At 55.6% G+C, this 26,901-nt stretch overlaps 3 protein-coding genes across 4 annotated transcripts; all 3 read right to left on the bottom strand.

Annotated features, from left to right (window-relative positions):
• Nucleotides 1-1,869: 1,869 nt before the first annotated feature.
• On the bottom strand, nt 1,870-9,495 carry CHEK1 (checkpoint kinase 1). The gene is made up of 12 exons (XM_040085123.2): nt 9,377-9,495; nt 8,328-8,551; nt 8,172-8,236; nt 7,002-7,071; nt 6,278-6,466; nt 4,813-4,917; nt 4,512-4,607; nt 4,333-4,441; nt 3,953-4,130; nt 2,371-2,502; nt 2,174-2,275; nt 1,870-2,098 (listed from the first exon to the last, which is right to left on the bottom strand). Exons 1-12 carry the CDS (start codon nt 9,439-9,441, stop codon nt 2,003-2,005), a joined length of 1,431 nt encoding a protein of 476 aa, XP_039941057.1. The 5' UTR covers nt 9,442-9,495; the 3' UTR covers nt 1,870-2,002.
• Nucleotides 9,496-9,716: 221 nt separating this feature from the next.
• STT3A (STT3 oligosaccharyltransferase complex catalytic subunit A) lies at nt 9,717-17,978 on the bottom strand. The gene is made up of 19 exons (XM_040085185.1): nt 17,923-17,978; nt 16,788-16,885; nt 16,518-16,643; nt 16,360-16,420; nt 15,747-15,868; nt 15,453-15,598; nt 15,124-15,214; nt 14,442-14,548; nt 13,887-14,051; nt 13,200-13,380; nt 12,575-12,730; nt 12,315-12,406; nt 11,543-11,698; nt 11,249-11,437; nt 11,058-11,174; nt 10,870-10,972; nt 10,367-10,555; nt 10,139-10,254; nt 9,717-10,051 (listed from the first exon to the last, which is right to left on the bottom strand). Exons 3-19 carry the CDS (start codon nt 16,603-16,605, stop codon nt 10,013-10,015), a joined length of 2,118 nt encoding a protein of 705 aa, XP_039941119.1. The 5' UTR covers nt 16,606-16,643; nt 16,788-16,885; nt 17,923-17,978; the 3' UTR covers nt 9,717-10,012.
• A 343-nt stretch (nt 17,979-18,321) lies between these two features.
• EI24 (EI24 autophagy associated transmembrane protein) lies at nt 18,322-25,915 on the bottom strand. Of its 2 annotated transcripts, none has more exons than XM_040085245.2 (11): nt 25,845-25,915; nt 24,785-24,932; nt 23,223-23,368; nt 21,947-22,007; nt 21,254-21,320; nt 20,723-20,847; nt 20,374-20,493; nt 20,172-20,283; nt 19,322-19,433; nt 19,158-19,232; nt 18,322-19,045 (listed from the first exon to the last, which is right to left on the bottom strand). In XM_040085245.2, exons 2-11 carry the CDS (start codon nt 24,824-24,826, stop codon nt 18,874-18,876), a joined length of 1,032 nt encoding a protein of 343 aa, XP_039941179.1. In that variant the 5' UTR covers nt 24,827-24,932; nt 25,845-25,915; the 3' UTR covers nt 18,322-18,873. The 2 variants fall into 2 exon arrangements, with proteins under 2 accessions (XP_039941179.1, XP_039941180.1); XM_040085246.2 differs by lacking the exon at nt 25,845-25,915 and adding an exon at nt 25,648-25,778.
• Nucleotides 25,916-26,901: the final 986 nt, after the last annotated feature.

Here is a 26,901-nt window from a genome sequence, read left to right as displayed (position 1 = left end):
CCACAGCCTGAATCCTAAACCTGCATTATAAATTCTGTTTCACATCCTCCATCTACATCCTAAATCTTGTATCTACAGCCTAAACCCTAAGTCCTGTATCTGCATCATAAATTCCGTTTCACATCTTGCACCTACATCCTAAAGCCTCCATCCTAAATCTGCATTATAAATTGTTTCACATCCTGCATCTACATCCTAAATCCTGCATCTACAGCCTAAACCCTAAGTCCTGTATCTGCATCATAAATTCCGTTTCACATCTTGCACTTACGTCCTAAAGCCTCCATCCACAGCCTGAATCCTAAATCTGCATTATAAATTGTTTCACATCCTGCATCTACCTCCTAAATCCTGCATCCACAGCCTACATCCCAAACCCTACGCCCCACACTTGCATCCCAAATTCCCCGTCCCACAACCAACACCCACACCCTAAATCCTCCATCCCCCGTATCCTGAACCCTCCATCCTGCATCCAGCTCCTCATCCCCAACCCTGCATCCCAAACCGCTCTCCCGGGACGCGGCGAGGAGGACGAGGGTCGGTGGGACCCCCAGTTCCCGCTGGAGCGCCATGAATTCGGGATGAGGTGGGGGCAGAAGCCCCCGGCCGCCCGCCCCGGCCGTGCTGTTGGTTTAAGGATTCGCCACGCTCCGGTGCCTCCGAGCGCGCCGGGTCCCCGGCGGGGCCGCACAAAGGGCGCTTTCAGTTCAGGGCCCCGCTCGGCACGGCCGCCCCGGCCGGCCACAGAGGAACACGGACCTTTTATCCCCCGCTGGAGTTTCCCCCACGCACCCCGAAAGGGGAAAGGATCCCCTTCCGCGGAGTTAAAAAAAAAAAACAAACAACCCAAAAGGAGCCTAAAAATTAGGGTTGAAAACGATTCCCGCGGGAATGGCGCCCGGTTAACGCACGAGATGATGGTGGAGCAGAAGCGGTGTCCAACTTTCCCTGAAGCATCCTGGGGAGGAGGGGAAGTGCCCCCAAAATATCCCATTTACAGCAGGTAACAGGTGAAAAATTAATTTGTTTTGACAGCGAGACCCACTCGTGCAGCGAGTTGTGTCCAGCCTCGCACATCCCTCCACAACCCCTCCCCTTCCCGAGGCATTCCCAAAGATTTTCTTTTTCATGCCCTTAGAAATATAAATTCCTGGGGGGAATGAACCAGAAAACCCTGTATTCAGCCTAATTATCCCCCCTGGCCGCAATCTGTGATCTCTGGGACAATTAAAAGCGCTTAATCCCAGCTGAAAAGCAAACAAGGTCGGAGCGCGGCGTCTTCCTGCTTTCCCCTCGCCCGCTGCCGGGGTCTCGCTCCCCAGCTGCAATATAAATATGCAATTAAAAAATCGCCGCTAATTGCTTCGCCCAAGGCGGGGTTCCCACCGGGGAAACAAAAAAAGCCGGGGAATGGGATGTTAAAAAAAAAAAAAAAAAATTAAGAAGGGGTAAACAAGTAAAAAGTGCATTTTTTGGGGTTGCTAATTAAACACGGATGCAGCTGTAGGGAGGAATTGTGGTGATGATATCTCAGGGTTTGCACCTTGGGGTGGGTGTTTTTTTGGGGGGGGGGATGCTCTTTTTTGGGGGGGTGGGGTTAATCCCTGCCTCTCCTCTCTCGCTCCAGTGCTAACAACCCCTGGCAGCTCCGGGGCTCGTTAGTCCTTCCGAAAAGCAATTAGAGAGGCTGGAAAATGAGGGCAGGCGCTGCCCTGTGACAGGGCAGGAACGGGGGGCGGGGGGGGGGTCAGCTCCCAAACCCTGGGGCTGCTCTAGGGCTGCGGGGTTTGGCAGTGGGGCTCACGCCGGCTGAGCAAAGCCGCGCCTTCGGTGGGTTTGAGAGCGAACCAGGCTCACTGTGCGTCCCCCAGGGATTTATTGAACCTTCAAAACCTAAAAACAGGCGGTTGGACACCTTGACAGCGTTGGGGTGCTGCTGCCAGGGCCCAGCCAGGAGGAAGAGGAGGAGGAGGTGGAGGAAGAGAAGGGGTGTGAGGGCTCAGGTGCCGGGCAGCCAGACTTTCTGGGTGCTGACGATGTCGCTGAGCTTGGCCTTGATCTTCAGGAAATGCCTCTTGAACTCCAGGCCGTCGCCCTGCGTGGGGACAGACAGGGGTTCACATCCCCTGCACCCCTCCAAGCCCCCGGCACCCACCCTGACCCCACGCACCTTGGAGAGGCGAAAATCCACCAGAATCCTGCTCTCCATCTCCACCAGGTTCACCTTGAAGATGAGTTTGTTGTTCCTCCTGTCTGTGGTCGAGATGGTGACCTGCAAAGGGGGAAGGGGAGGGAGGGTGCCTCGAATCGTTCGCTGATGACCCAGCTCGGGGGGTGCCAGCCCCGGTTCCATCCCCTGAGCCCCACCTGGTTGGTGCAGCTCATCTTCCAGCCGTATCCCATCTTCTCACACACCTCCTTCAGCGCGCGGTAAGAGCCGTCGGCGTCCAGCTTGGTGAAGAACCGCGTCATCCGCTTCACCAGCCGCTGCCACGGGCTCTGCCGCCCCAGAAAAGCGTTCCAAAGGTTATAAATCCCGCCAGGAAGGCCATAAACCCCACCAGGTTCCAGCCCCAGCTCTGACAAATCCTGGCTTTCGGTGAGGAAATGTTGGAAAGCTGCACCCCCTGATGGCACAAGCCAACAACCGCAGCCCAAACGCCGGAAATGCTGCACAAAGGCAGCCCCAGTACCAGAAAAATGCTCTTTAATGGCACGTGAGTGATGCAAATTTGCACCCCAAAGGTAAAAATAGTGCAGCCATGGACTCCAATATTGTAAATTGGATGCGAAGCTGCCTCCCAAATGCTGCAGAGCTGTACCCTGGAACTGGAAAGGTGCATTTTATTACTCAAAATACTGCAGAATTGTGCCCCAGATGCCACAAGGTTGCACCCCGAGATGACAAGCCTTGCCCAGCTGCACCCTGATGCAAAGCTGCTCCCCCAAACGCCACAAGCAGCCCCCAACCACTGCACAAAATGCACCCTGATGCCATAAACGATGCACATTTGCACTCCAAATCTTGGGAGGTGGCACCCCGAGGGATAAAACTCACAGCTGCATCCCAGCCTTGTCAAGTTGCTCCCTGATATTCCATACACAGCAGAGTTGCTCTTTAATGCGGTATTTCCCATGCAAAGTTGCACCCCAGTATTTCACGCAGCACAATGCTGCACCCCAGTGCTGTTAATCAGACGTGAAACTGTCCTCAAGTCCCTGGCAAAGTGACAAACTGACACTGCAAGTACTGCAACGTTGCACCCCAAATCCTGCACCTCACTCCCTCAGGTGGTAAATATTCAAGAGCCACAGCCCCAACAGCTGCTCCCTGATATTATAAATACAACAGAAGTTGCTTCTTAATCTTGCATATCCAAGGCAAAGTTGCACCCCAGTAGTACAAAAGGTGCAACATCAGGTGGATCCTGATGTTGTAGAGACTCTGCCCCCCAAAATGCTGCAGAGTTGCGCCCCAGGACGATAAACCTCACCCAGCCACACCCCAAACATTGCCAAGCTGCTCCCTGACGCTATAAATATGGCAAAGTTGCTCCTCCTCATCGTATATATGATGCAAAGTTTCACCCAATTCATACAACGCAACGCTGGACCCCGGTGCTGTGAACCGGACATGAAACAACCCAGACACCCCAAAGCCACGGCAAAGTGTCACCCTGCAACTAAAAAATACTGAAAAGCCGCGCCCCAAATCCTGCAAAGCCGCACTGGAGGCGATAAATAACAAAAAGCTACACCTCCAGGTACGCCAAGCTGCTCCCTGACACTCCCCATCAGGCGAAGCTGCGCCCCAAACTCCGCGGGGCGGCCCCCGAGCGCCGCAGGGTGAAACCCCGCGAGGATCAACCTCGCCCGGCCGCGTCCCGAACGCCGCGAGGCAGCATCCCGACGCTGCAGGCGGCACCGGGAGCCCCCCGCAGCCCCTGACCTGCGAGGAGCCTGGGGTGCCCAGGAGTTGGCTGTTGACCAGCATGTGCTCGGGGCAGGCGGGCTGCGAGAAGCTGATGCCCTGCACCAGCTGGTCGATGCTTCCCGCGCCACTCTCCCAAGGCATCCCGCCCGTGCCGGGCTCCGGCTGTGACGTGGAATAGCTTGCCTTGTCCTCACTGCAAGGCAAGGGGGGGACACAAGGGTTAGGAGCTCCGGGGAGAGCCGGATGCGGGAGCTGCGCCGGGATTTTCGCAGGATCCGGGCCGATCGCAGGGGTTGCGCGGGGTTCGCGCCCGGCCGCCTCCCGGAGAAAACGCCGGGAAGGGCCCGAGGCGCGCAAGGAATCGCAAAGCCGTGTGGAGGGAAGCAGAGGCTCACCCCAGCGCTCCCTTCACCGGTGAGAAGTCTGTATCAGATCGGATGTGCTTGGAGAAGCCTCCAGGGGAGTCGGTGACTCCCCCCGAGGAGAGCCGAGCCCGCTTGACATCTGCAAAGGGACAGGACACCAATAATCCCCAAATTCGGGGCCAGCAGCGCGATCCCCCGCAGCCCCTTACCCTTCTTGAGGGGTCTGCTGTACCACCGGTCCTTCTGGATGTCAGGAATGGTGATCCTCGCTGTGGGGCTCTCCGTGAGGATCTTGTGCAGCAGCGCTGGGGGAGACGAGGGGGTGGAACACAATAGGGGGTGTGTGCGTGATTTGTGTGTATATCATATACATAATACTCACACAAATATGTACGTAATTTGTGTATTATGTATATATTTGTGTATTATGTATATATTTGTGTGAGTATATCTGGGTATATATTTGTGCGAGTATATCTGTGCATATTTAGGGAGCTGCTGGGTGCTTACCCAAGGGAGCCGAATCAATCTTCTTCCAAGGTGGGAGGTAGGTTTTCTTCTCCTTCCAGTCGCTGTATTCCTGGCAGCTGTCGCTGGGCTGGTCCCAGGGCAGCTCTGGCGGGAGGTGTCACTGCTGTCACCCCCGGTGCCACCCCCCAGGCACACATGTGGCACTGTGGGGACGTGGTGTGCCAGGGGACCCTGCCCTGCCACGGATCCTGTGTGCTGCCCATGCACCCCACACCTCCCTGCGCATCCCATGTTTTCTCACACGTATTCCATACCACTCCCTGCATCCCAAACTTCTCCTACGCATCCCACACCTCCCCTCTGCCTCTCATACATCCCCCTTACACTCACATACATTCCCCTTCTGCAGCCCTCTATTCCTTCCATACAACCCTATGGATATTCCAAACACCTCTCTCCATGTATTTCACATCTCCTTTGTGGATCCCACACCTTCCAACTCTGTGTTTCACACATCCCTCCCATCCTGTGTGTGCTCCTTCCCCATCCCATAGATCCCCTGCTGCACTTTCCCTCACACATTTCACCCGTGCACCCCTTCTGCATTCCATGGATACACTCCTGAACATTCCACAAATACTTCCCCATGTCCTCTGCGCCCCTCCTGCATTTCCCCCACGCCCCCTGAACACATCACACACATTCCAAACACTCCTAGAGCCATTCCCACCTCTGCTGGCCTTATGTCACCCCCTGTGAATTCCATCATCCCAACATTCCCACCTCCGGCCAGCACCAGCACCAGCACATCAGCCTCAGTGAATTCCATCCATCCCAACATTCCCACTTCCAACCAGCACCAGCACATCAGCCTCAGTGAATTCCATCCATCCCAACATTCCCACCTCTGGCCAGCACCAGCACATCAGCCTCAGTGAATTCCATCCATCCCAACATTCCCACTTCCAACCAGCACAAGCACCAGCACATCAGCCTCAGTGAATTCCATCCATCCCAACATTCCCAACATTCCAACCAGCACCAGCACATCACCCTCAGTGAATTCCATCCATCCCAACATTCCCAACATTCCAACCAGCACCAGCACCAGCACATCAGCCTCAGTGAATTCCATCCATCCCAACATTCCCACCTCCGGCCAGCACCAGCACATCAGCCTCAGTGAATTCCATCCATCCCAACATTCCAACCAGCACAGACACCAGCACATCAGCCTCAGTGAATTCCATCATCCCAGCATTCCCACCTCCGGCCAGCACCAGCACACCAGCCTCAGTGAATTCCATCATCCCAACATTCCCAACATTCCAACCAGCATGAGCACCAGCACATCAGCCTCAGTGAATTCCATCATCCCAACATTCCCACCTCTGGCCAGCACCAGCACACCACCCTCAGTGAATTCCATCCATCCCAACATTCCCACTTCCACTAAGCACCAGCACACCACCCTCAGTGAATGCCATCATCCCAACATTCCCACCTCCGGCCAGCATGGCTGTCAGCACCACGCCGCAGGCCCAGACGTCGACGGGCTCGGCGCGGAATTCCGGGCGCCGCAGCAGCTCGGGGGCCACGTAGGGCAGGGTCCCGCACATCTTGTTCAGCAGCCGCTCCCGCCCGTTGTGCCGGAACACCGTGGCCAGGCCGAAATCCGAGATCTTCAGGTTGTCTGGGCCCAAAGGAAAGGGAAAAGCCGGGTTAAAGCTTCCAATCAAAAGCTGAAATTACCCCACCCCTCTGAAGGAAATTAATTTAAAATGCAAATTGAATTTCTATTTAAATCAAAATCTAAGTCAAAATTTTAATTTATAAATTCAAGCCTAAAATTTCTGGTTAAAATTTTTGGATTGAAAATGAGTTTAAAATGAAAATTCATGTTAAGATTTTCAAGTCCTAAGTTTAAAAGTTGAACTTAAAATTTGAACCTAAAGTACAAATAGAATTGAAAGGAGTAATTAAAATTAAAACACAGATTCAAATAAGAGCGTAAATTAAGAAATGAAGCTGAAAAATTGTAAAAAAACTTTAGATTAAAAATGCACAGTAAAGTTTAAATTCAGAATAAAATTAAACCCCTACATTAAAAATTCCACTGCATAACATAAGCATTCAAACTAAAGCTTTAAACTAAACGCTCAAATGAAAAATACAAATTAAGAAATGAAAACTTAGCGGGGGTCGGAGAGGGACGCGCCTGCCCTCACCTCGCTCGTCCAGCAGCAGGTTCTCCGGCTTCAGGTCGCGGTGGGTGATGCCGATGCTGTGCAGATACACCTGAGGAGGAGAAGGGTCAGTGCCGTGTGGGAATCACGGGAAGGGTCAGAGGGTCAGTGCTGTGCAGGAATCACGGGAAGGGTCAGAGGGTCAGCGCTGTGCAGGAATCACGGGAAGGGTCAGCAACATGTGGGAATCACGGGAAGGGTCAGTGCTGTGTGGGAATCACGGGAAGGGTCAGAGGGTCAGCACCGTAAGGGAATCATGGGAAGGGTCAGAGGGTCAGCGCCACATGGGAATCACGGGAAGGGTCAGCACCATGCAGGAATCATGGGAGGGGTCAGCACCATGCAGGAATTATGGGAACGGTCAGCACCATGCAGGAATCACGGGAGGGGTCAGTGCTGTGCAGGAATCACGGGAAGGGTCAGCGCCATGCAGGAATCACAGGAAGGGTCAGTGCTGTGCAGGAATCACGGGAAGGGTCAATGCCGTGAGGGAATCACAGGAAGGATCAGAGGGTCAGCACCGTAAGGGAATCATGGGAAGGGTCAGAGGGTCAGCGCCACATGGGAATCACGGGAAGGGTCAGCACCATGCAGGAATCATGGGAGGGGTCAGCACCATGCAGGAATTATGGGAACGGTCAGCACCATGCAGGAATCACGGGAGGGGTCAGTGCTGTGCAGGAATCACGGGAAGGGTCAGCGCCATGCAGGAATCACAGGAAGGGTCAGCGCTGCGAGGGAATCACTGCAAGGGTCAGCACCATGCAGGAATTATGGGAAGGGTCAGCGCTGTAAGGGAATCACAGGAAGGGTCAGCGCCATGCAGGAATCACGGGAAGGGTCAGCGCCATGCAGGAATCACGGGAAGGGTCAGCGCCATGCAGGAATTACGGGAAGGGTCAGCGCCATGCAGGAATCACAGGAAGGGTCAGCACCATGCAGGAATTATGGGAAGGGTCAGCGCCATGCAGGAATCACGGGAAGGGTCAGCACCATGCAGGAATCACGGGAAGGGTCAGTGCTGTGAGAGAATCACGGGAAGGGTCAGCGCCATGCAGGAATTACGGGAAGGGTCAGCACCATGCAGGAATTATGGGAAGGGTCAGCACCATGCAGGAATCACCACTGGCATCACTGCCGCTCACCACTCACCACACCAGCAATAAGCTGCTGGAAGAACCGCTGCGCCTCCGGCTCTGGCATCCCAACATCTGGCTCTGCACATGGGGAAGAAGAAGAGCAGTCCTCAGCCGTGTGGGGACGACAATTTAGGATGCCCCATCGCCCCTAAATGCCCCTGTGCCTCACCGATGCGGTCGAAGAGCTCTCCGCCTCGGCAGTATTCCAGGAAGAGGTACTGCGTGGCCCCCTCCCGCCGGTGTCCGTAGAACCGGACGACGTTTTCGTGGCTCAGCATCTTGTTGATGCAGATCTCCTTCTTGATGTTCTCCGGGCACTCGGCCGCGCGCTTCATGTCCACGATTTTCACGGCCACGGCCTCCTCGGTGCGGCGGTTCACGGCCAACTGCACCCTGCGGTGGGCTGGGGTCAGTGGGGGCACGGCGGGCATGGAACAGGCAGGGAATGGGCATGGGAATGGGCATGGGAACGCTTCCTGCAGAGACAGGCAGCAGGCAGGGAATGGGCAGGGGAATGCTTCCCGCAGAGACAGGCAGCAGGCAGGGAATGGGCAGGGAATGGGCATGGGAATGCTTCTCGCAGAGACAGGCAGCAGGCAGGGAATGGGCAGGGAATGGGCATGGGAATGCTTCTCGCAGAGACAGGCAGCAGGCAGGGAATGGGCATGGGAGTGCTTCCTGCAGAGACAGGCAGCAGACAGGGAATGGGGAGAGAACGCTGCCACTGGAGACAGGCAGCAGGCAGGGAATATTGCCACTGGAGGCAAGGAATGGCCAGCAAATGCCTGCAGACAGGCAGCAGGCTGGAACAGGCAGGGAATGCAGGCACAGGCAGGGCACGATGGGCACGCAGGGGGGGCACAGCGGGTGTGCAAGGGGAGGTGATGGGCAAGCGGGGGGCACACAAGGGCAGGCAACGACCGCAGAGTGGGCAAGCAGTGGGCACGTGATGGGCGAGCAGCGGATCGGGCAAGGTGAGAGCACACACACGGCAGGTGATGGCCAAGACGCGAGCAAACAGAGGGCGCGCAGTGGCCGTGCAGGACCACGCAGGAACAAGCAGCGGAGGATGTGGAAGTGGCGCAAGGGGGGGTAAGGGGACAGCGCCGCGCAAGGGGCAGGGCAGGGGCCCGGGTCGCGCAAGGGGCAGGGCAGGGGCGTGCAAGGGGCGGACCCGGCCGGCAGCAACCCCGCCTCCCCCGGCCCCGCCGCACTCACTCCCCGTAGGCGCCTTCGCCCAGCGTCTGCACCAGGTCCCAGTCCTCCACGAAGGGCACCGCCATCCCCGGCCCCGGGCCCGCTCCGGGCCGCGATCCCGCCCCGCTCCCGGCTGCGGCCCGGCCACGCCGCCTTTTCCCGCCAGAGCCGCGCGCCCCGCCCCGCCCTGCGCGCGCATGGCCCGGGCCACGCCCCCCGCACAGCACAGGCCACGCCCCCCACCCGCCCGGGCCACGCCCCCACCGAGACACCGCCCCCTGCCAGGCCACGCCCCCCGCCTCTACTGCCATTCAAATCGATTAAAAGCAGCGAAACGGCCCCAAACGCCCCTCTGAGAGAATTCGGGGAAAAGCCCACCAAATTTATTTTTATTTCTCTGTATTGTGTCACAATTCCTGGTCAATCAGCCCCGGTGAGAGCCGCCAGCTCCTGATTCGGCGACGGCTCCGTGCGTATATAAAAATCACTCCCGGCAGGACGGGGCAGGCAGGGTCCTCCCGCCGCTGCCTGCGCTTACAAACGGTATAAAACAAACCCGAAACAGCCCCCCTCGAAACCCCACCAAACCCCCAAATCTCTGCTGCACAGGCCAAGGCTGGGTCAGTGCGCTGTCCGGCACGGCCGGCGCCGGCTCCTCTACGTCCTTGACAACCCACGGTTGTCCAAATCTTTCACCTGGGCAGTAAAAGAAGGTTCATTAGGTAGAATCCCATGGTTTTCCCCCCCGAATTAGGCAGGTCCCTGCTCGTTCTGGAGCCGCACCTTGTATATTCGGACCAGCCAGTGCTCTGTGGTGTACGCCTCCTCCAGCACGTCCAGCTCAAAGTCCTTGTTGCCGATTTCGGCGTTCCTCACCCGGTCGTAGCCTGGCGGTCGCTCTAAGGGAGGACAAAGGACAGGCAGCGCTGCTGCACGGCGCCCCAGAGATGTCAGGGCGCAGCAGGGCCCCCCAGCAGCAGCACCACGGCCCGGGGGGACTCAGGGACTCACTGGCCTCGGTGTAGACCTGGCCGAAGCGGTAGTAGCACATCTTGTACATGAGGCAGTTGAGCAGCACCGGGGAGCCCTCGCGGTCGACTCGGAACTCCCCGGTGGGGGTGTAATAGTCGTGCTCCTTGATGTGGCGCCCCGTGTCCGTGCTGCCCCCGATCCGCACCATCCACAGGAACTTGTTGATATCTGCAAGGCAGAGAGTTGGGGGGCAGAGAATGAGGGCTGGGGTTGAGCTGAGAGGCAAAGAGCAAGGGGGTGAAAGAACAAGAAGTTGGGATGAGCTAAAAGAATGAGGAGTCAAGTTGAGCTGGTGGGCCAGGAGGGAGGGTTCAGGTGACATGGTGGGGCCAAAAGCAAGGTTGAGGGAGAGCTCCAAAGGCACGTGCAGCTCCAGAGAGGAGCATTCCAGCCCTGTTTTCACTCCACAGCCCCAGCTGGAGGTGGGACTCTGCCACCAGCGCTGCTGGCTGGGTCTGACCCGGCTCACAGCGGGACCTTACCGTCCGACGAGTACCCGGTGAGGCCGCCAAAGATGACCAGCACGTAGCTGACGTCCAGCTCCCTCATGATCTCGTAGGCTTTCTCCTCCGTCGATGCCATGGCCTGGGGCAGACGTGGTGTCAGCCGGCGCTGACGTGGTGCCCACAAAGGCTGGCCAGGGCAGCGGGGGAAGGAGGGAGGGACTCACCTGGCCGACGCGGGAGATGTGCGTGTTGTTCCAGGTGTTGTTGTCCACCAGGATGGTCCGGTTGGCCATGGCAGTGATCTGGTAGCCGTAGTCCCACCAGGACATCACCTTGGCATCCTGCACCAAACACCGGCCGTGCGTCAGCTCCTCAGCGGGCAGCGCCGGGCGCCCAAGGCCCCAGCCCCCCGTACCTCCGGCGTGTTGTGCCGCAGCCAGTAATAAGCTTCTCGGAAGTCATCGAAGATGATCCTGCTGCCGTCGCCGCCGCGGGCAGAGAGAACGATGGAGGGGGAGGAATAGGCCTCGCTGGTGACCCAGGTGGAGTGGAAGGTGTAGGTGATCAGGAAGAACGCCATGACCAGGATCATGCCGCTGGCAACCTGCGGGAACAACCCAGGGTCTCGGCACCGGAGGGACGGGGCCGACGGCCTCCCGCACTCAGCCCATCAGGAGCAGGCGTCTTCCCGAGCCGGCCTGGTGCTCACCTCGTTTTTAATGGGGTAGGTGGAGTCTTGCTGCTTTTTGCTCTTCTTGTCTGGCCGGCTGATATCCAGGTTCTTCATGTAGGTGGACAACACCTGAGAGACCCCGATGCCGGACAGGATGCACATCACCGGAGCCAGCACCAGCATGAGACGCACCTATGGCAACAGCAGAACTGTCGGAGAAGGAATCCAGCAGAAATCCAAGAGAAGAAGGAATTGGATGCCATTTCTAATCCAGCACCTCAAATTCAGCGGATATATCAGCCTCAGGATAAACCTGTGGCTGTTTCTTTATGTGAGGAGCTGCCACCATCCCAGACACCCTCGAGGGAAATGCCCTGAAATGCTCAAAATTGGCCCACATGGGAAATCGAGGTCACTTCAGCAATCTTAGGTGGAAGCAAGGATTGGTAGCTGCCTCCACACCAGAACTCAACCATATTTAGTGTTCAGTGTGCCGCAGGAAGAGTGGAAATGGGCTCATCAGCAACTGTTTGTCACCAGTCCCTGCTTGAAAGCCCGGAGAATTTGTTTGAGCCTGCACTGGGAGCTCAGCTCTGGGAGCTCAGGAACACTGACCAGGCCACAGGGACACGAGTAACACCCAAACCACTGAGTTTTGCAACTTCACCTTCCCTCACTGCAGAGATGGGCAAAACAAAACCACGTTTATGGAAGGGAGAAAAGCCCTCAGGATGAAAGAATCATCACTAGGTTCTGAAACACAAACTAAATTGTTATGATCACTCGGTGGTGCACCCGCAGCCCTCACCATGACAGCTGAGAAGTACATGCTGGTCACGCCGTACATGATGATGAAGATACGGGCATCTGAGAGGTTGCTGAAGCAGTAGTAGAGACCAACTGTGAGGGGGGAGAAAAAAGGGTCAGGTTCAGCTCAGAGATGAAATAAAACCAGGCACTGAGAGACAAAGGAGGACACAGAGGGACACAGTGTTCCCCAGCAGGCTGGGCAGAGCCAGAAGAGGCAGGAAAACCCTCTGGTGACTGACTCAGGGTCCGGTGACTCACCTGGGAACATGAAAACAAGGAGCTGCAGGTCGAAGTAGTAGGAGGACCAAGTGGTGGGCTGGTGCTCAGAGACAGAGGCGATGATGGGGATGTTGTTCTTGGCATAGGAAGGGTCCAGCAGGGAATAGAAACGCCCCGTCCATGGGGAGATTTTCCCTAGGATAGTGGAGAAAACAAAACCTCTTTGGATCCAGCAAAGTAACGGGCAATGTTGACAGCACTCTCCCAGGGAAGCACGTGTGAGGCTGAATGGGTGATCCCAGACCTCGTTTAGAATCTCTATTACTCAAACCTGCCATTTTAGAAAGGAAATACAATGCAATTTCACTCTAAAAAACTCCCTGCCCAATCTTTTTTTTAGCATCTCTTTGCTGCTACAGAGCAACAGTCAGTATCTGCAGCACCAGCCTGGTGTCCCCAGAGTCTCTGCCCCTCCCTTCTAAGGGCTGCTGCTTAAATATTTTTTGTTAATGCACAAATCTGGGCAGGTCCCAACCTCCCCCTTCGAAGGGACTCACGGGCACTGGCACCACAGTGACACAGAGCTAGGATGGACAAATTCCATGCCTTTGGAAGCAAGGAAAGAGGGTGAAACACCCTTGGAATGGCCACGGCCTGGGGCTACCTGTGAGCATCAGCACGGCCCCGACGGAGAGGAGGACGAAGCCGACCAGGGAAATGACGCTCCTGAAGAGGATTTCGAACTGCTGTGGGTTCAGCTTGCTCCGGAGGTAGTCCACGAAGGCATGGATCTGGCACAAGCCAAAGACTCCAAGGGCAGCCATGTGCTCCGAGGAGAGGACAGGCTGGGAGTGAGGCAGAGCACGGTCAGACATGGAGACGGCTTTTTACACAAATCCCTGCTCGGCACAATCTGTGCCAGTCACAGGAAAATGATCAAATGTTCCCTCCCTCTGACTGGCACAGCTGGCACGAGTCCTTTTCCATCTGCTTTGATTCTGATAAGAATCCATATGGAAAATTAACCGGATTCTCTTGAAAACATGAGCTGAGCAGGCCTGTTTCCTGCCATACCGAGACACAACATGGCATGAGTGTTTCCTTCACCAAAACCAAAGAGATTTTAAAAGACAACCAGCGCTGGTAAGATTAGGAGCTCTGAAAGTCATCCAGCACAGCCAAAGGCTCATTGTGCCAAAGGTGGCAAGGAATCAGCACAATGGAACCTGGAACAAGGAGTCAGCACCCACTTATAACCTCAGTGATGAAGACAAGAAGTAAAAGCAGGTGCCAGCGCGCTGCTGCTCTGCTACAACCCATCCCTGAGTCTGCAAACCCTCCTGGTGCCCACCTGGAAGCCAACGAAGGAGATCTGCATGGAGAGGATGGTTCCCAAGCAGTAGACTGTGCAGTAGGCTACGTAGATCCTGTGGGAGAAGCGCCCGGTGAGCATCAGCACCAGGACGTGCAGGGGGATGAGGTTGATCAGGAAGACGTAGCCGCCCCACGAGGAGACCTGCCAGGACACAAAGCAGACACACACCCACAAGTTCCAGGACTGAACAGCTGCAGAGCTGAGGTGAAACACAGAGCTTTAGCTTTGCTGGGATCACAGGATCTTCACACAGTAGCAATACCAGCTGGGATCTGCTCTATCTTAGGGCATCCTCCACACCCCAGCTGCCAGAATCACGGATTTTTCAACGCTACTAAGAACACCTCACACAAAACCCGCTAGTTTTGGGAAGAAAGGACCCATTCCATTTCCACCTCCATAGAGGCTCTAGCTCTCTGGACACACAGACACAGGAACAGCACACCGTGGTGGAAACTCCACACCTGGAGAATGCATCCAGAGGAATCTCAGAGTCAGGTTCACCCCAGAGCTGGGAGAAGGGACACTCACCATGTAGAAATAGGCGAGGGCACACATGGCTGCCCAATAGATGGAGCCAGTTTTGACGGCCTTGATCCACATGTAGTAGGTCAAGAGCATGCAGAATATGGCGATACCTGTGGAAGGACCCGGAGCCGTTAACGTCATCCCTGGGGCACGGCAGAGCACTCAAGCCATTAAAGACAGATTTGTACGTGCTTTTGCTGCTCCATCACACAAAGAGCCAGGCCTGGGAAGAGCCTTTCTAGACTGAAACACTGTGGAGTTTGTGTCTAATAGCTCACGTGGCTTCTTCCAGCCACACCAGCTGGAATAACTCCTACACAGCCCCCAAGAGCCCAGCTACAGCACAGGAACCTGGATCCTCCTCTGCCCCAGGCACTGGCAGTGAGATTGCTGCCTTTGCCAGTCCCAGCGTCACTGCTGGAACAGGGATAAAAGCACAGGGCAACAACACAGCGGCTCCAGTTGTAAGCAGAGTTTGGGGAGGTGACAAAACCCTTCTTGATTTACAAAGAGTAAACTCGCTGCCAGAGTTGGGAAACACTCCCTCTACTCCATGGCATGGCCAAGAACCACCTCTGATCTCTGATGCGTCGGGTTTGTACAGCACAAATCCAGCAAGGATCACCTCTATTGTGCCCTGCAGCATCTTCAGCACCAAGCACTCCTTAAAGGGTGACAAACTCACCTTCATTATCATAGGAGCCAGCAACAGATCGAGAGATGTACCCAGGCACAACAGCGATCATGGCAGCCGCCAGGAGTCCTGCCCCTGCATCCTGGGAAAAACAGCCAGGGGAAGACATCAGGGTTAAGGGGTTTTATTACTCAAAGAAATAAAAATTGAATGTGGAAGCAAAGCTCTCAAGCAGATCTCCCACTTCCCAGAAGGTCGGGGTTTTGAGGAGCGTGGCTGTCACCTCCAAATCCCTGACCCAGCTGCTCTCCCGAACGGAAAACACCTCCTGCTCCTCTGGAAAGCCAAAGCCTGGGGGCACACCCTGCTGGCCCCCCTACCTTGAGCTCTTTGGTGAGGTGGTAAGTCACAATGGTGGTGAAGGAGGAGAAGAGGGGAGCCAGGAACACGCAGACGTTACGGATGTCGATGGTGATGTGGAAGAAGTGCAGCACGTGGTAAATGGCTGCCGATGTGATCATCAGGCCTGGGGATGGAAACGACACCGTTATCAGGGTGCTCCAAACACTCGCTGCTGCTCGGGATGCATCCCCAAGCTGTTCCAGCTGGCACTCCTGGATGCAGTGCCCACCCTGATTTTCCCTTGTATCGGGTGCATTTGGCAAAAGCTTTACCTGGGTAAATGGTTCCCCCGATGATCCTGCCCAGGGGGTACCATGCTCGGTCATCAAACCAGTTGTGGAATTTGTAGAAGCCCTCCTCAGCCAGGAAGCGGGTGGTGCGGTAGTTGAAATACCTGTGAGGATGACAAGGTGTGACAGCACTGTGCGGGCTGCTCCTGTGCTCCACGCACGGGGAACTGGCCCAGTTTCCCTCAACTGCCCCAAACCTCAGCTGCAAAGGTTAATTTCTCCTCCCAGTGGGCCCAACAGTGCGTTGACAAAGGTGACAGTGTCCCTTGGGACTGATTCAATCAGCAACAAGCTTGGGACACTGACAAAAACTGTGCCAGGAGCTCTCTCTCCTGCTGTGCCCAGGTCAGGAATAACCAACTCCCAGGAGAAAAGCAATGGCAGGTGATTCTTGGATCTGGGTTGCAGGAATTGCCCTGGGTACCAGGTAGATTTCGGTGGGGAAGAAGAAAACCAAGCTGTGATAAAACATGTCCCCCAAATCCCACATCCTCAATGGGGATTAACTTCAGCCTGCCACCGTCGCCTGATTTCCATGTGCTTCAGAAGAGAAAAAGCCCAACAGGCCCCCAGGAAAGGAGAGGAAAACACTTACGGGTCAAACTCATGGATGACACTTTCAAATCTTAAGACAGAAAAAAGTCTGGTGGAGAAAGCTGCAAACACAGAGAAGGGGCAGAGTGAGCACACAGAGCTCACGAGTTACCCTTGGTTTCCCTGCACCAGGAGCCATCCCTGAGGGCACAGACTTACACAGGACAGCTGCCATGGACAGGATGAGGAGCTTGAGCAGCGTGTCCTGTTTCTCATAGGAGAGCCGCAGAAACCCCAGCTTGGTCATTTTCACATCAAATGCGGGGCCTGAGGATCCTTGAAGGCCTGGACACAATCAGGAAGACATCAAAGAGGAACTCAGACCATGTTGTCTTTAAAGCCTTCATGAGCCTTTGGAGTTTAAATCCCCGACTCTGGCCCAGCCTTTATCCCTGCCAGGTGCTTGTGCCTCCCCCACAAACTCCTCACCTCCTGTCCTGACCTGAGCTGTCACCCCAAATCCTGGCTGGTTCTCCCTCCTTTACCGAGCCCAGAACTTCTCCGGGGCAGAGGACGTGCCTGTTTCTCTGTGCACAGAACAAAACCCCAGTGTAAACATGAGCAAAACCCCTGCTTTCCCTCTGGATGCTCTCTGTAGTTTAACCATCACCTGCAAACAATGCACAAAAAATACAATCCACGGAGAATGCAAGAAAGGGGTGCTTTTTCTCACACACAGGAGATCTGTATGGCTCCTGGTTACTCCCACTTTGGATTACTTATGTCAAATATATACATCCCAGTAGTTTGTTAATGCAGATAGAACAAATCGGTTTCGCTCACACCAGACAATGTGGCTGTTTAATCCAAACTCCCTGCGAGGAAGAAAAGCCACAGAAATCGTGGAGTTGCACACCAAGGAAGTGAAACTCTTACTGAAGAATCACAGCTTTAACATCTTTCTGCCCTGAAAACTCGGATTTCTTCAAATCGTTTCTTGCCCAATCAGTCAGGAAAACCCCTCCCGCTGCTCCGGGCAGGCTGGGTCCCAGCACAGCTGGGTAAATGTGCAGTTCAGGTCTCTAAGCTACAACATCAGGCAGGATGCATTGAGACAGGCTGAGATTTAAAACCCAAACAGACTGGGCCTGGCAAAGCCTTCCCGTGCCCTGAAGTGACACCGACTGGCACACGCTGGGTAGTGCCAGGTACAGAAATACCGTGTGGTGGTCATTTCCTGGATCCCGCGGGATAATGGAGGACAGTGCAGATGCCTCCGGGCACGAGTGGCGCTGCCCTGGGGTGCCCCGATGCCCTCGGGGGTAGGCTTCAGCCCCAGGAACTCCCAGTGTCACAGAGCACTCCCGACCCCTCGCGCTGCCCCCCACGCCCCGCGGGCACCTCCAGGCTCCAGCCGCAGGGTCTGAGCCCACACGTCTGGGGACTCCTCGAACCCCCGTGCTCCCTCTCCCCACACGCCGGGGCACCCTCCAAGGCCCGGGCACCCCATGACCCCTCAGCCCCCTCACTCCGCAGACCCCACACACCCGGGCACCCCTCCACCCCCAGGCCCGAGGACCCGCAGCTCCCGCAGCCCCGCTCGGGTGCCGGTGCCGTCCCTCACCGCGGCCCCGCCGCCCCGTCCATCCGCCCCGCGCAGCCGCCCTGCCGCCGCCGCCGCCAGCCCGCGCCCCGCCCCCGCCCGCCTCCCATTGGCCGAAGCGCACGTCACTCCGGGAGCGGGCGCGCTCATTGGCCGAAGCGCCGAACCCTCAATGGGGCGCGGGGCGGCGCGCGCGGCGTACGGCGCCTCCCGATTGGCGGAGCGGGAAGCGGGCGGTGCCGGCGGGGAAGGAGCCGTGACGTGTCCGTCCGGGTTGGCGGGGCTGGCGCGGTCACGTGGGCGGAGGCGGAAGCGGGGCCGGCCCGGCCACGTGGGCCGACGGAACCATTGCGGGGCGCGGGGGGAGCCCGGCCCCCGGAACCCCGCCCCGAGGAACGACAGCGGCAGGCGCGGAACGGCTGAGAATCGTGGTTTCTCCGTTTAATGTTTCAGTGTGAAAATACTAGAGAAAAGTTGATAAACCGGCCCGAAATATCCAAAGGGGGTTTTGAACGTCAGCGGTTCCTTCCCCGACCCGACAGAAACGGTACATGCACGGAAGGGGGACGCTGTGCTCGACGGCAGCGGGAGCTCCCAGAAATGCCCGCCCCCCTCCCACGACCTGAGTTAGGGGAGATGGAGGGAGCGGGAAGGGGGACGGGGGACACGAGGGGACACGGGAGGGACACGACGGCAAAACAGGCTGACGGGTTCCGACCCACCGGCCCGAGGCTGGGGGATGGCACGGGAAAGGCGTTACAAAAGAGTCCGCTATAAAACAAGCGCAGGGCACAACCCGGCTCCTGGAAACTCACAAAGGTGTTAAAAACCCGGATCTTCCCCCCAAAAAAATTCCAGGGGGAGATGCAGAACTGACAGTGACACCTCGTCAGGCTGGGTCCTGCCTGTCCCTGGAGATCGGGGGTGGAGAAGCCCGTGGGTGTCCCCCCCTCCCCGGGGTCTGGGGGCAGCTCAGTGCCCCGGAGCAGCCGCGTGTTTGGCAGGAGAGGGCGAGGAGGAGGAGGAAGAGGAGGAGGAGGGGGAGGAGGAAGCACCGCTCAGGGCGGACTGAAGGTAAACGGTCTTGTGAAAGAGTCTGTTGCTGAGGAAAACCACCAAGGAGAAGAGACGGAGCTGGAAGTGGCTGAAAGGGAAGAGAGTCCATCAGCTCTCGGCGCCGGGAGCGCCCCCGCAGGGTTTGGGGGGCACTGGGGGTGTTGGACGAGGATCAGTGGGTGGGAATGAAGGATACTCACTAGGTTTTGCCGGGGGTCCTGGCTTCGTTGGCGCTGATGATGAAGAGAGGGAAAAGGATGGAAAAGAGGCAACCGCTGCAAGGGGAAAACACAGAATAAAATAAGGGGCACTTGGTGGGTCCAGTGCGTGTCAGGAGGAGGAGGGTCCAGAGTGGCTTTCCCACCTGATGATGTAGGAGGACTGCATGGCTGTGAGAAATGCCAGTGGCAAGCCGAAGCCAAAGTAGTAGGGCCAGTTCCTCTCGATGTTGGACAACCGTTGGTGCATTTCGATTCCTGCCAAGAGGAAAATCCCGTGGAAATGAACCCATGGGGAGGAGACACCCTCACTACAGAATCACAGAACCATTCAGGCTGGAAAAGACCTCCAATCACCTCCTTTGACCAATCCCTACCTTGTCAACAGACCAGACCACTGAGTGCCACATCCAGTCATCTCCTGAACAGCTCCAGGGATGGGGACTACACCACCCCCTGGGCAGCCCCTTCCAATGCCTGACCACCCTGTCAGTGAAGAAATTCATCCTCATGTCCACTCTGAACCTCCCTGGCACAGCTTGAGGCCATGTCCTCTCATCCTGTCACTTTTTATGCAGGAGCAGAGCCCTGCATAAAACCTGGCTGCAAAGCCACAAGGTTCCCCCTGAGCCTCCTTTTCCCCAGGCTGAGCACCCCCAGCTGCTCCAGACTCTTCCCCAGCTCTGTACCCATCTCTGGATGTGCTCCAGCACCTCGATGTCCTTCTTGTCATGAGGGGCCCAAAACTGGACATAGCACTTGAGGCCTCCCCAGTGCCCAGCACTGCCCTGGAGCTGTGGCCACACCGGGGCTGGTACAGGCCAGGCACCACTGGCCTTCTTACCACCTGAGTACACTGCTGGCTCACATTATCCCTTCATTCCATATAAAAACTGATGGAAGATCATCCTCTGACACCCCAGCTGGACGCTCCTTCGGCAGAGAAACGCCCAGTCCAGGTAAATTCCCCCTTTCCATGCAGGGAGCCTCCCTCACCTTTGTTAAACCAGCGGTACTCGAAGCAGTAGAGCGAGTAGAGCAGCGACATGTGGAGGAGGCTGATCAGCTGCCCAATGAGGTCGATGGGGAACAGGCTCACGATCATTCCCTGGCATAGGAAAGGAGCGCATTGAGAGGGGGACGTTCAGGATTTGGGGGAGGGCATCACCTGAGCTGGTGGGCCGGTTGCTTGTCTCACCTGGATGAGGAAAAGCGCCTGCAACAGGAGGTTGAACAACATGTCAGCGATGATTTTGCTGACGCTGGGGAAGGGGTGAGGCTTCCTGCCCGACACTTCGAACGCCAGATCCGCGATGTCCTGCCAGCAGAGACGGGCTTGAGGCAAATGGAACTCCAGAGCAATGGGGGCTTCAGGGGAATCGAACCCACAGTGATGCTCCTGAGCTGCTTTCGCCCATCAGGAATAAGCCCTGAGTCTGTTTTAGGGTGGGCTTTCATCTTGTGCCCCCACATCAACTGATCCAGTCCCACCCAGTGAGGGAAATCCCCCCGTTAGCTCAAGGCAGGGCCAGGTTCCTGTCACCTACCTGAAACCAGATGGCGTTGACCACCTTACTGAGCACAAAGAGGGGCAGGACCCAGAGAGCGCTGAAAATGGAGGTGAGGATGAACTCCAGCCAGGACCAGACGTCACCGTGTAAGGAAGGGTCACCTTCGGAAGAGAGACGGAGAGACACATGTGAGGAACTGGTGAGGAATCTCCAAATGCTTCCTGGCACAGCCATCAGGGAGTTTCTCCTGACTCTAGCTCTCTAAATGTCTTTAAAAGCACATTTCCACCCCCTTGATTTTTATTTAAATGCAAAACCACACAGACAACTGTGTTTGAAATGGCAACACCCCCGGGCTGGATCCCTGATGTGCACAGGCTGTCAGTGGGGTGATCCACCCCTGGTTTGCTACTGGTGATTGATGATGGGATTGGTTGGTACTGGGAAGAAGAGGAAAACAACACAAGGAGACAGAGGTAAGAGGAACAGCTCAATGGGACAGAGACTCCAAACTCATCCCATGGACTGCGGAGCACCCTGGAAAGGCCCAAGGGGAAAGGCACCCACCGATGATCTGCGCCGTGACCGACTGGAGCACGGGGATGAACACTCGGTAGAACAAGAAGAGACTAAGCTGCAGGGAAAAACAAACAAGGGCTCTCAGTGAGGCACTGCATCTGGCTACAGATCCAAAGGCACATGTGCCTCTCCTCCCCCAGCTATCCACAGATACAGAGGAATAAGGATTTCTGTTTAAATACAGCCGCAACCTGCAGCTGAACATTTCAACATTTCCATGCCAATCCCTTGTGCTCTGCACCACTGTAATGAGAAAATGAAGCCATTTATTTGGTTATTTGATTTATGAAGTGTTGGCTCCATTAAGGATCAGCCTTATGAACCAGGCACAGCAATTCAGAGATGAGGAAATGTCTTTAATATGTCAATATCCAATTGGCAAAACAATATCCCAGACTGCAGCAAGGCAGGAATTGAATATTCAGATGGAGAGCAGTCTCAAAGACCCGGAAAAGCAGCTTGGGTTTCATATGTGGGTCTCTTGAATAAGTCTGTGGTCCTGTATCCCTTAGTGAATCCCTTAAAATCCAGCACTGGGATGGGAACGTGGTGGTTCCCAGCAATTCCTGCTGCCGTGCTGATGGCTCACCACTCACAGCCTGTCAGGGCTGGAGCAGGACATGGGTTTTCACAGGGGTTTTAAAATAAAAACCGTAATAAATAAGAAACATCTCCACATACCCAGAAGACGCCTCCATTCCAGGCACAACACTGAAATATCCGGCTCACTATCCGGGGTTCACTGCAGGAGAGAGGCGTGTTAATGTCCCAGCACCTGGACAAATGTCCCCCCATGAGTGCCAACTGCTTCTGCCCCATGCTTTGGACACCTTGGAAAAGTCACCAAGAACCAGCTCAACACCAATTGTGCACCTGATTTTATCCAAATACAGAAATCCTGGAAGGAATCCCTGCACAGACCCACACCACGTCTCAGCCAATGCAATCTCTACAAGACTTACATCAGGGAGACTCTTTCAACTTTATTAATTCCCGAAATCTGGACTGAAACAGAAGAAAAGCAAAGATCTCCTCCAGATTTTTAAGCACATATTGGAGATCTCAGGCTTTGCTGTCTCCAAACTCTTGCCACAATAAAATTAGGAAATTTTGGGCATTTTTTGGTCTTGGAAGAGGCTGTTTCAGCTCAGCGTGGTTCTGGTGTCTCTGGACACACAAGAGCAGCTCCATGGGTCTCTGCAGCACTTTCCCAGTCAGCTCTTGACACCAGAGTAATTTTGCTATCAAGAAAACTAGCAAAATCCAGCTGTTTATTTATATAAACATTATACTTTTTATATAAACATTATACTTTTTTTCAGGGGCAGCTGAGATGTGGAGCTGCAGACACCCTTGAGGAGTATTGGGATCATGGGAGACTTTTCTTTCACCTTTCAGCCACCCCCAATAATTGGTAGATATGTCTCAGAATGTGCATTACTGCCCAAACCCACTGTGTGAGGTGCCAGCCCAGTGCCATCAGGGCAGCAGAGACATCCTGGCACAGTCTGGGAGTCAGACATGGGAACAGATGCTGTTTGCTCCTCCAGGGGGATAATTCTGACATTTCCAGAACCCCTTAAGTTCTGCAGCTCCAAACCCCACAAAACACAGCAGGGCTGATGAACAGAGACACTCAGTCTGCCCTGACATGGACATTGGATCCAAGCTGCTGTTTCTTCCCTGATCCCACAGCTACCAGCAACAACAATGGATCTGAGACAGCACGAGGATTCACAAGGAAAAGAAACTCATAAATCCACGTTGTTTCAGAGGTAATTCAGCCAGATTATCAAACCACATAAAAGGTCTGATTTCTTATCTCACGGTAACAGCTCCAGCTCCATTATGGAGTGGAAAATGGGAGTTTCATGCCATGTGTTTCCCATTTATTGGCTCTGACTACCAGAGGAGAAGGGAATTACCCCGTTTCTGACCAGCCACGCCCCACACTCACTTCTCTTGCTTCTTCTCTTCCATGTGAAACCTCCGCTGGGCGAGCGCGCTGTTGGCTCTCCTCCGCCTCTGCTCTTCCCTTTTCTGCTGGATCCGGGCGTCCAGCTTGGAGATGGTGCAGATGCCCCAGATGGAGTCCTTAATTCCCTGTGGACATGAGGAGGGAGGAGCAATGGGCTGTGGCTGACCCAGGCCAAACCCTCCTGGTGCCTGGCCTCACTCCCTGGCTGCTTGGGCTCAGCTGGAGCCAAGGCCTGGAGCAGCAACACCACCTCTCTTCCATGGCCCAGTGACCTAAATCACTGCACATTCCAGCACCTCCATGACCAGCAGTAATTTTTTTCTGTAAAGGTGTAATTTCTCTTCCAATCTGCACTATTTAAAACCCTGGCAGAAAATCAGTCGGATCTCTCCCAGCCTCGTCTGGCAGGAAGGGCCTCATCCCCTGCCAGCTCTTTGAGGCTAATAAAATGGAATGATGCCAATATTTGAGATGTGCAAAGTCTGACTGTATGTTAGGAGTTTGATGCTCATTCCTTCACAAGTAAAAGCATCTGTCCTCATCCCAGAAACTTTCCCTTATTCCATGTTTGGAAGATTTGCAGAGCTGTCTCCGAGGACTTGGCTTGTCCAGAGAGGTTGTGGCATCCCTGGAAGTGCCCAAGGCCAGGCTGGATGGGGCTTGGAGCACAACCTGGGATACTGGAAGGTGCCCCTGCCCTTGGCAGGGACATGGAATGAGAAAGACTTAAAGATCCGTTCCAACCCAAAGCACTCTGGGATCCTGTTCAATCATTTCCAGCTCCAGGTGATCCCATAACCGTTGTCATCACAATTTCCCTTTAAAATGAAGATCATAAGCATGAGCCAGGACGGTGTCACCACCCTGGTGGCAGCTGGGTTCATGGAGTTCTTGACCAAAAAGGATAAATTCCAGTGCCAAATTCTTGTCTGAAACAGCAGAGCTGGGCCCTGACCAGGCAGCCCTTCCAGCTGATGGTGTAGGAGCACTGGGAAATGACACAACACCTGCTTTTAGGTTGTGGCCACGGGGTTTTGATCAAACCCTAGTCTGTTTTCCAAACCAAGTTATTTCTGAGCATGAGCCATTGCTCCGTGTCACAGCATGAGTGGCTTTTAGCATGTATTTAACCCTGGATGGTGGAAGACAGGGTGGGAGCAGTGAGGTGACAGAGACCTTACTGCTGGGACAGAGCTGCTGTGGTCACAGACATTAATCTATTGTTGTTGTTAGTATTATTATTATTAAATTTTAAACAGTATTATACAGTCTGTATTAAAATATATTATAAACTTTGTGTGTTACACGTTGTCTTTTTATAATTAATATTATTATTAATATTATCGAGACTTTTCATTAGTTTGTGCCCAAAGGAAGTCTGTCAGAGGTTCAGCAGCAAACACTGAGCCCTTTGCTGTAGCCACACCACACAACAGTGTTCAAATACCCCTGGAGACCCTTTTCCTCCAAATTCCCTGATGCCATGGGAAGGAGGGTGCTCCCAAAGCGCACAGAAACAACCCCAGCAGCCGCAGCCTCACCCTGACGAGGTCATGAAGGAAGATTCTCACGCTGTCGGCCATCTCGACTCCAGCATCACCTCTGCTTCCCAAACTATCAACTACAGGGAGAGGGGGAGAGCCGGACCCAAGCCTCTCTCATCCTGGAGAGACGGGAAACGGATGGAGCCTGCAGAGAGAGAACACACGGGGCCATGGCAGAACTGGAAACGTTGGGCTGACCAGGAATTACAAGTTCAGTCACACCCCGGTGATTTCCAGCAGTATTCCCGGCCCTCACTGGCTTCCCATTGGGCACAACCATCCTGCAACAGGCCAGGGAATGGACCCACCCTGTTCACATCACAGCGCTAGCGAGCTCAGGGTTAGAGGAACAGCTCTTGTAAATCACCTGAGAAATAAAACCAGCATCTGAAACAAGGCAAAAAATCAACCAGCAGCTAACAAAACTCGTGCTTTCCCACCAGGATGCAAACGGCTCATTCCTCCCAGGCAGAGTCCCAGCAGCTCTGGAGCAGGCTGGAGTCACAAACCCCGGCACGTCAGTGGTGCTGCTGCAGCCGTGGGATACAAACCATTAAAAATAATTTAAAAAACGCGTTTGTTTTGGTTATTCGGAGTCAGACCCTGCCGGGATCTAAGCTGCATAACCAGAGCCAGCCTCCAGATTTATTAGCGAGTTAATCACAGGCAGCTTCCTCCTAAAAACCCGAGTCATGGAATACCCTGAAGAGGACGGCACCCGCAGGAATCGCTCACTGCTGAGGGGGTGACCTGGGGTTCTGCACGCCCTGACAGCTGAGGCGCTGACCCTCAGGCAGCCGGGGAGGGGCAGAACCCTCTCGTCTGAGTGACCCCGCAGTTCGGGGGGAACCGTACTTTACCTCAGGGCTGTCCCCACAGTCCCCCCACACAGTGTGTTTAAAGGGGACGGTTCCCAAATGCCCTCAGGGCCGCCCCCGCAGTGCCCAGAATCCCCTCGGGGTTTGTTTCTCCACGGAAGGCCCGCGGTTCCCGGCGCTGGCCCCCGAGTGTCTCTCCGTGCGCCGCCCCCCGGCCCCCCCGGTCCCCCCGCACTCACCGGGGCCGGGCCGGGGGCGCACGGCGGGACGGGCCCGGCTCACACGGCCCGGCCGCGCCCACCGCGCATGCGCCGCGCGCACCGCGCACACGCACTGCCGCGGCCCGGCCAATCGCACGGGACACGCCCACCGCACAGGCCACGCCCGCCGCCCGACACCGCCCCCTGTCTCCAGTGCGCATGCGCCAACCACCACGGCACTCGCTGCTGTTACCCGCCGCCAGAGGGCGCCTAATGCACGAGGAAGGGACCAGGGAACGGGGGTGTAACGGTGGGATACTGGGAACACTGGGGGACACTGGGGATACCGAGGGGAATGGGCCTATTGGAGCTGGGGGCACTGCAGGGATACCGGGAACACTGGAGGATACTGGGGATACCGAGGGGAATGGGCCTATTGGGGCTGGGGGCACTGCAGGGATACTGGGAACACTGGGGGATACTGGGGATACCGAGGGGAATGGGCCTATTGGGGCTGGGGGCACTGCAGGGATACTGGGAACACTGGGGGATACTGGGGGGAATGGGCGTACTGGGGCCAGGGGCACTGCAGGGATACCGGGAACACTGGGGGATGCTGGGGATACCAAGGGGAATGGGCCTATTGGGGCTAGGGGCACTGCAGGGATACCGGGAACACTGGGAGATACTGAGGGGAATGGGCGTACTGGGGCCAGGGGCACTGCAGGGATACCGGGAACACTGGGGGATACTGGGGATACCAAGAGGAATGGGCCTGTTGGGGCTGGGGGCACTGCAGGGATACTGGGAACACTGCAGGGATACTGGGGCTGGGGGCACTGGGACGATAATAGGAGCACTGGATGGGGTAATGGGCATACTGTTACTGGGGACACTGGGGCAGATAATGGAGGCACTGAGGGGATACTGGGGATAATGGGAGCACTGGAGGTGGGGACACTGCAGGACAGTACTGGGGATACTGAGGATACTGGGGCTGGAGGCACTGGGGGAATATTGAGGGCACTGGATCATAATGGAAGTATTGGGGGAAATGGGTGTTAATGGAGACACTGGGGACAACATGGGACATGGG

The sequence above is a fragment of the Hirundo rustica genome, chromosome 23, assembly GCF_015227805.2.
Source record: "Hirundo rustica isolate bHirRus1 chromosome 23, bHirRus1.pri.v3, whole genome shotgun sequence".
NCBI lineage: Eukaryota > Metazoa > Chordata > Aves > Passeriformes > Hirundinidae > Hirundo > Hirundo rustica.
This window is presented reverse-complemented; position numbering and strand designations above follow the sequence as displayed.

Bases quoted from the DNA above. Each gene is read 5' to 3' on its own strand.
- EI24 (XM_040085245.2), bottom strand. From the start codon at position 24,826: ATGGCCGACAGCGTGAGAATCTTCCTTCATGACCTCGTCAGG. The intron at 20,848-21,253 runs GTGGGTGCCTTT...TCTCTTCCGAAG, and splicing joins GGTCACGGCGCAGATCATCG to GTGACCCTTCCTTACACGGT. The intron at 19,046-19,157 runs GTGAGTATCCTT...CTTCCCTTTCAG, and splicing joins AGGACCCCCGGCAAAACCTA to CCACTTCCAGCTCCGTCTCT.
- STT3A (XM_040085185.1), bottom strand. From the start codon at position 16,605: ATGACCAAGCTGGGGTTTCTGCGGCTCTCCTATGAGAAACAGGACACG. The intron at 12,731-13,199 runs GTAGCCCCAGGC...CCACTATCCTAG, and splicing joins GGCCGTGCTGATGCTCACAG to GGAAAATCTCCCCATGGACG. The intron at 10,973-11,057 runs GTGAGTCCCTCC...CGTCTGCCCCAG, and splicing joins ACATCTCCCGCGTCGGCCAG to GCCATGGCATCGACGGAGGA.
- CHEK1 (XM_040085123.2), bottom strand. From the start codon at position 9,441: ATGGCGGTGCCCTTCGTGGAGGACTGGGACCTGGTGCAGACGCTGGGC. The intron at 4,131-4,332 runs GTGAGCCTCTGC...CTTGCCTTGCAG, and splicing joins CCGGTGAAGGGAGCGCTGGG to TGAGGACAAGGCAAGCTATT. The intron at 2,503-3,952 runs GTCAGGGGCTGC...CTGGGGCGGCAG, and splicing joins GCACCCCAGGCTCCTCGCAG to AGCCCGTGGCAGCGGCTGGT.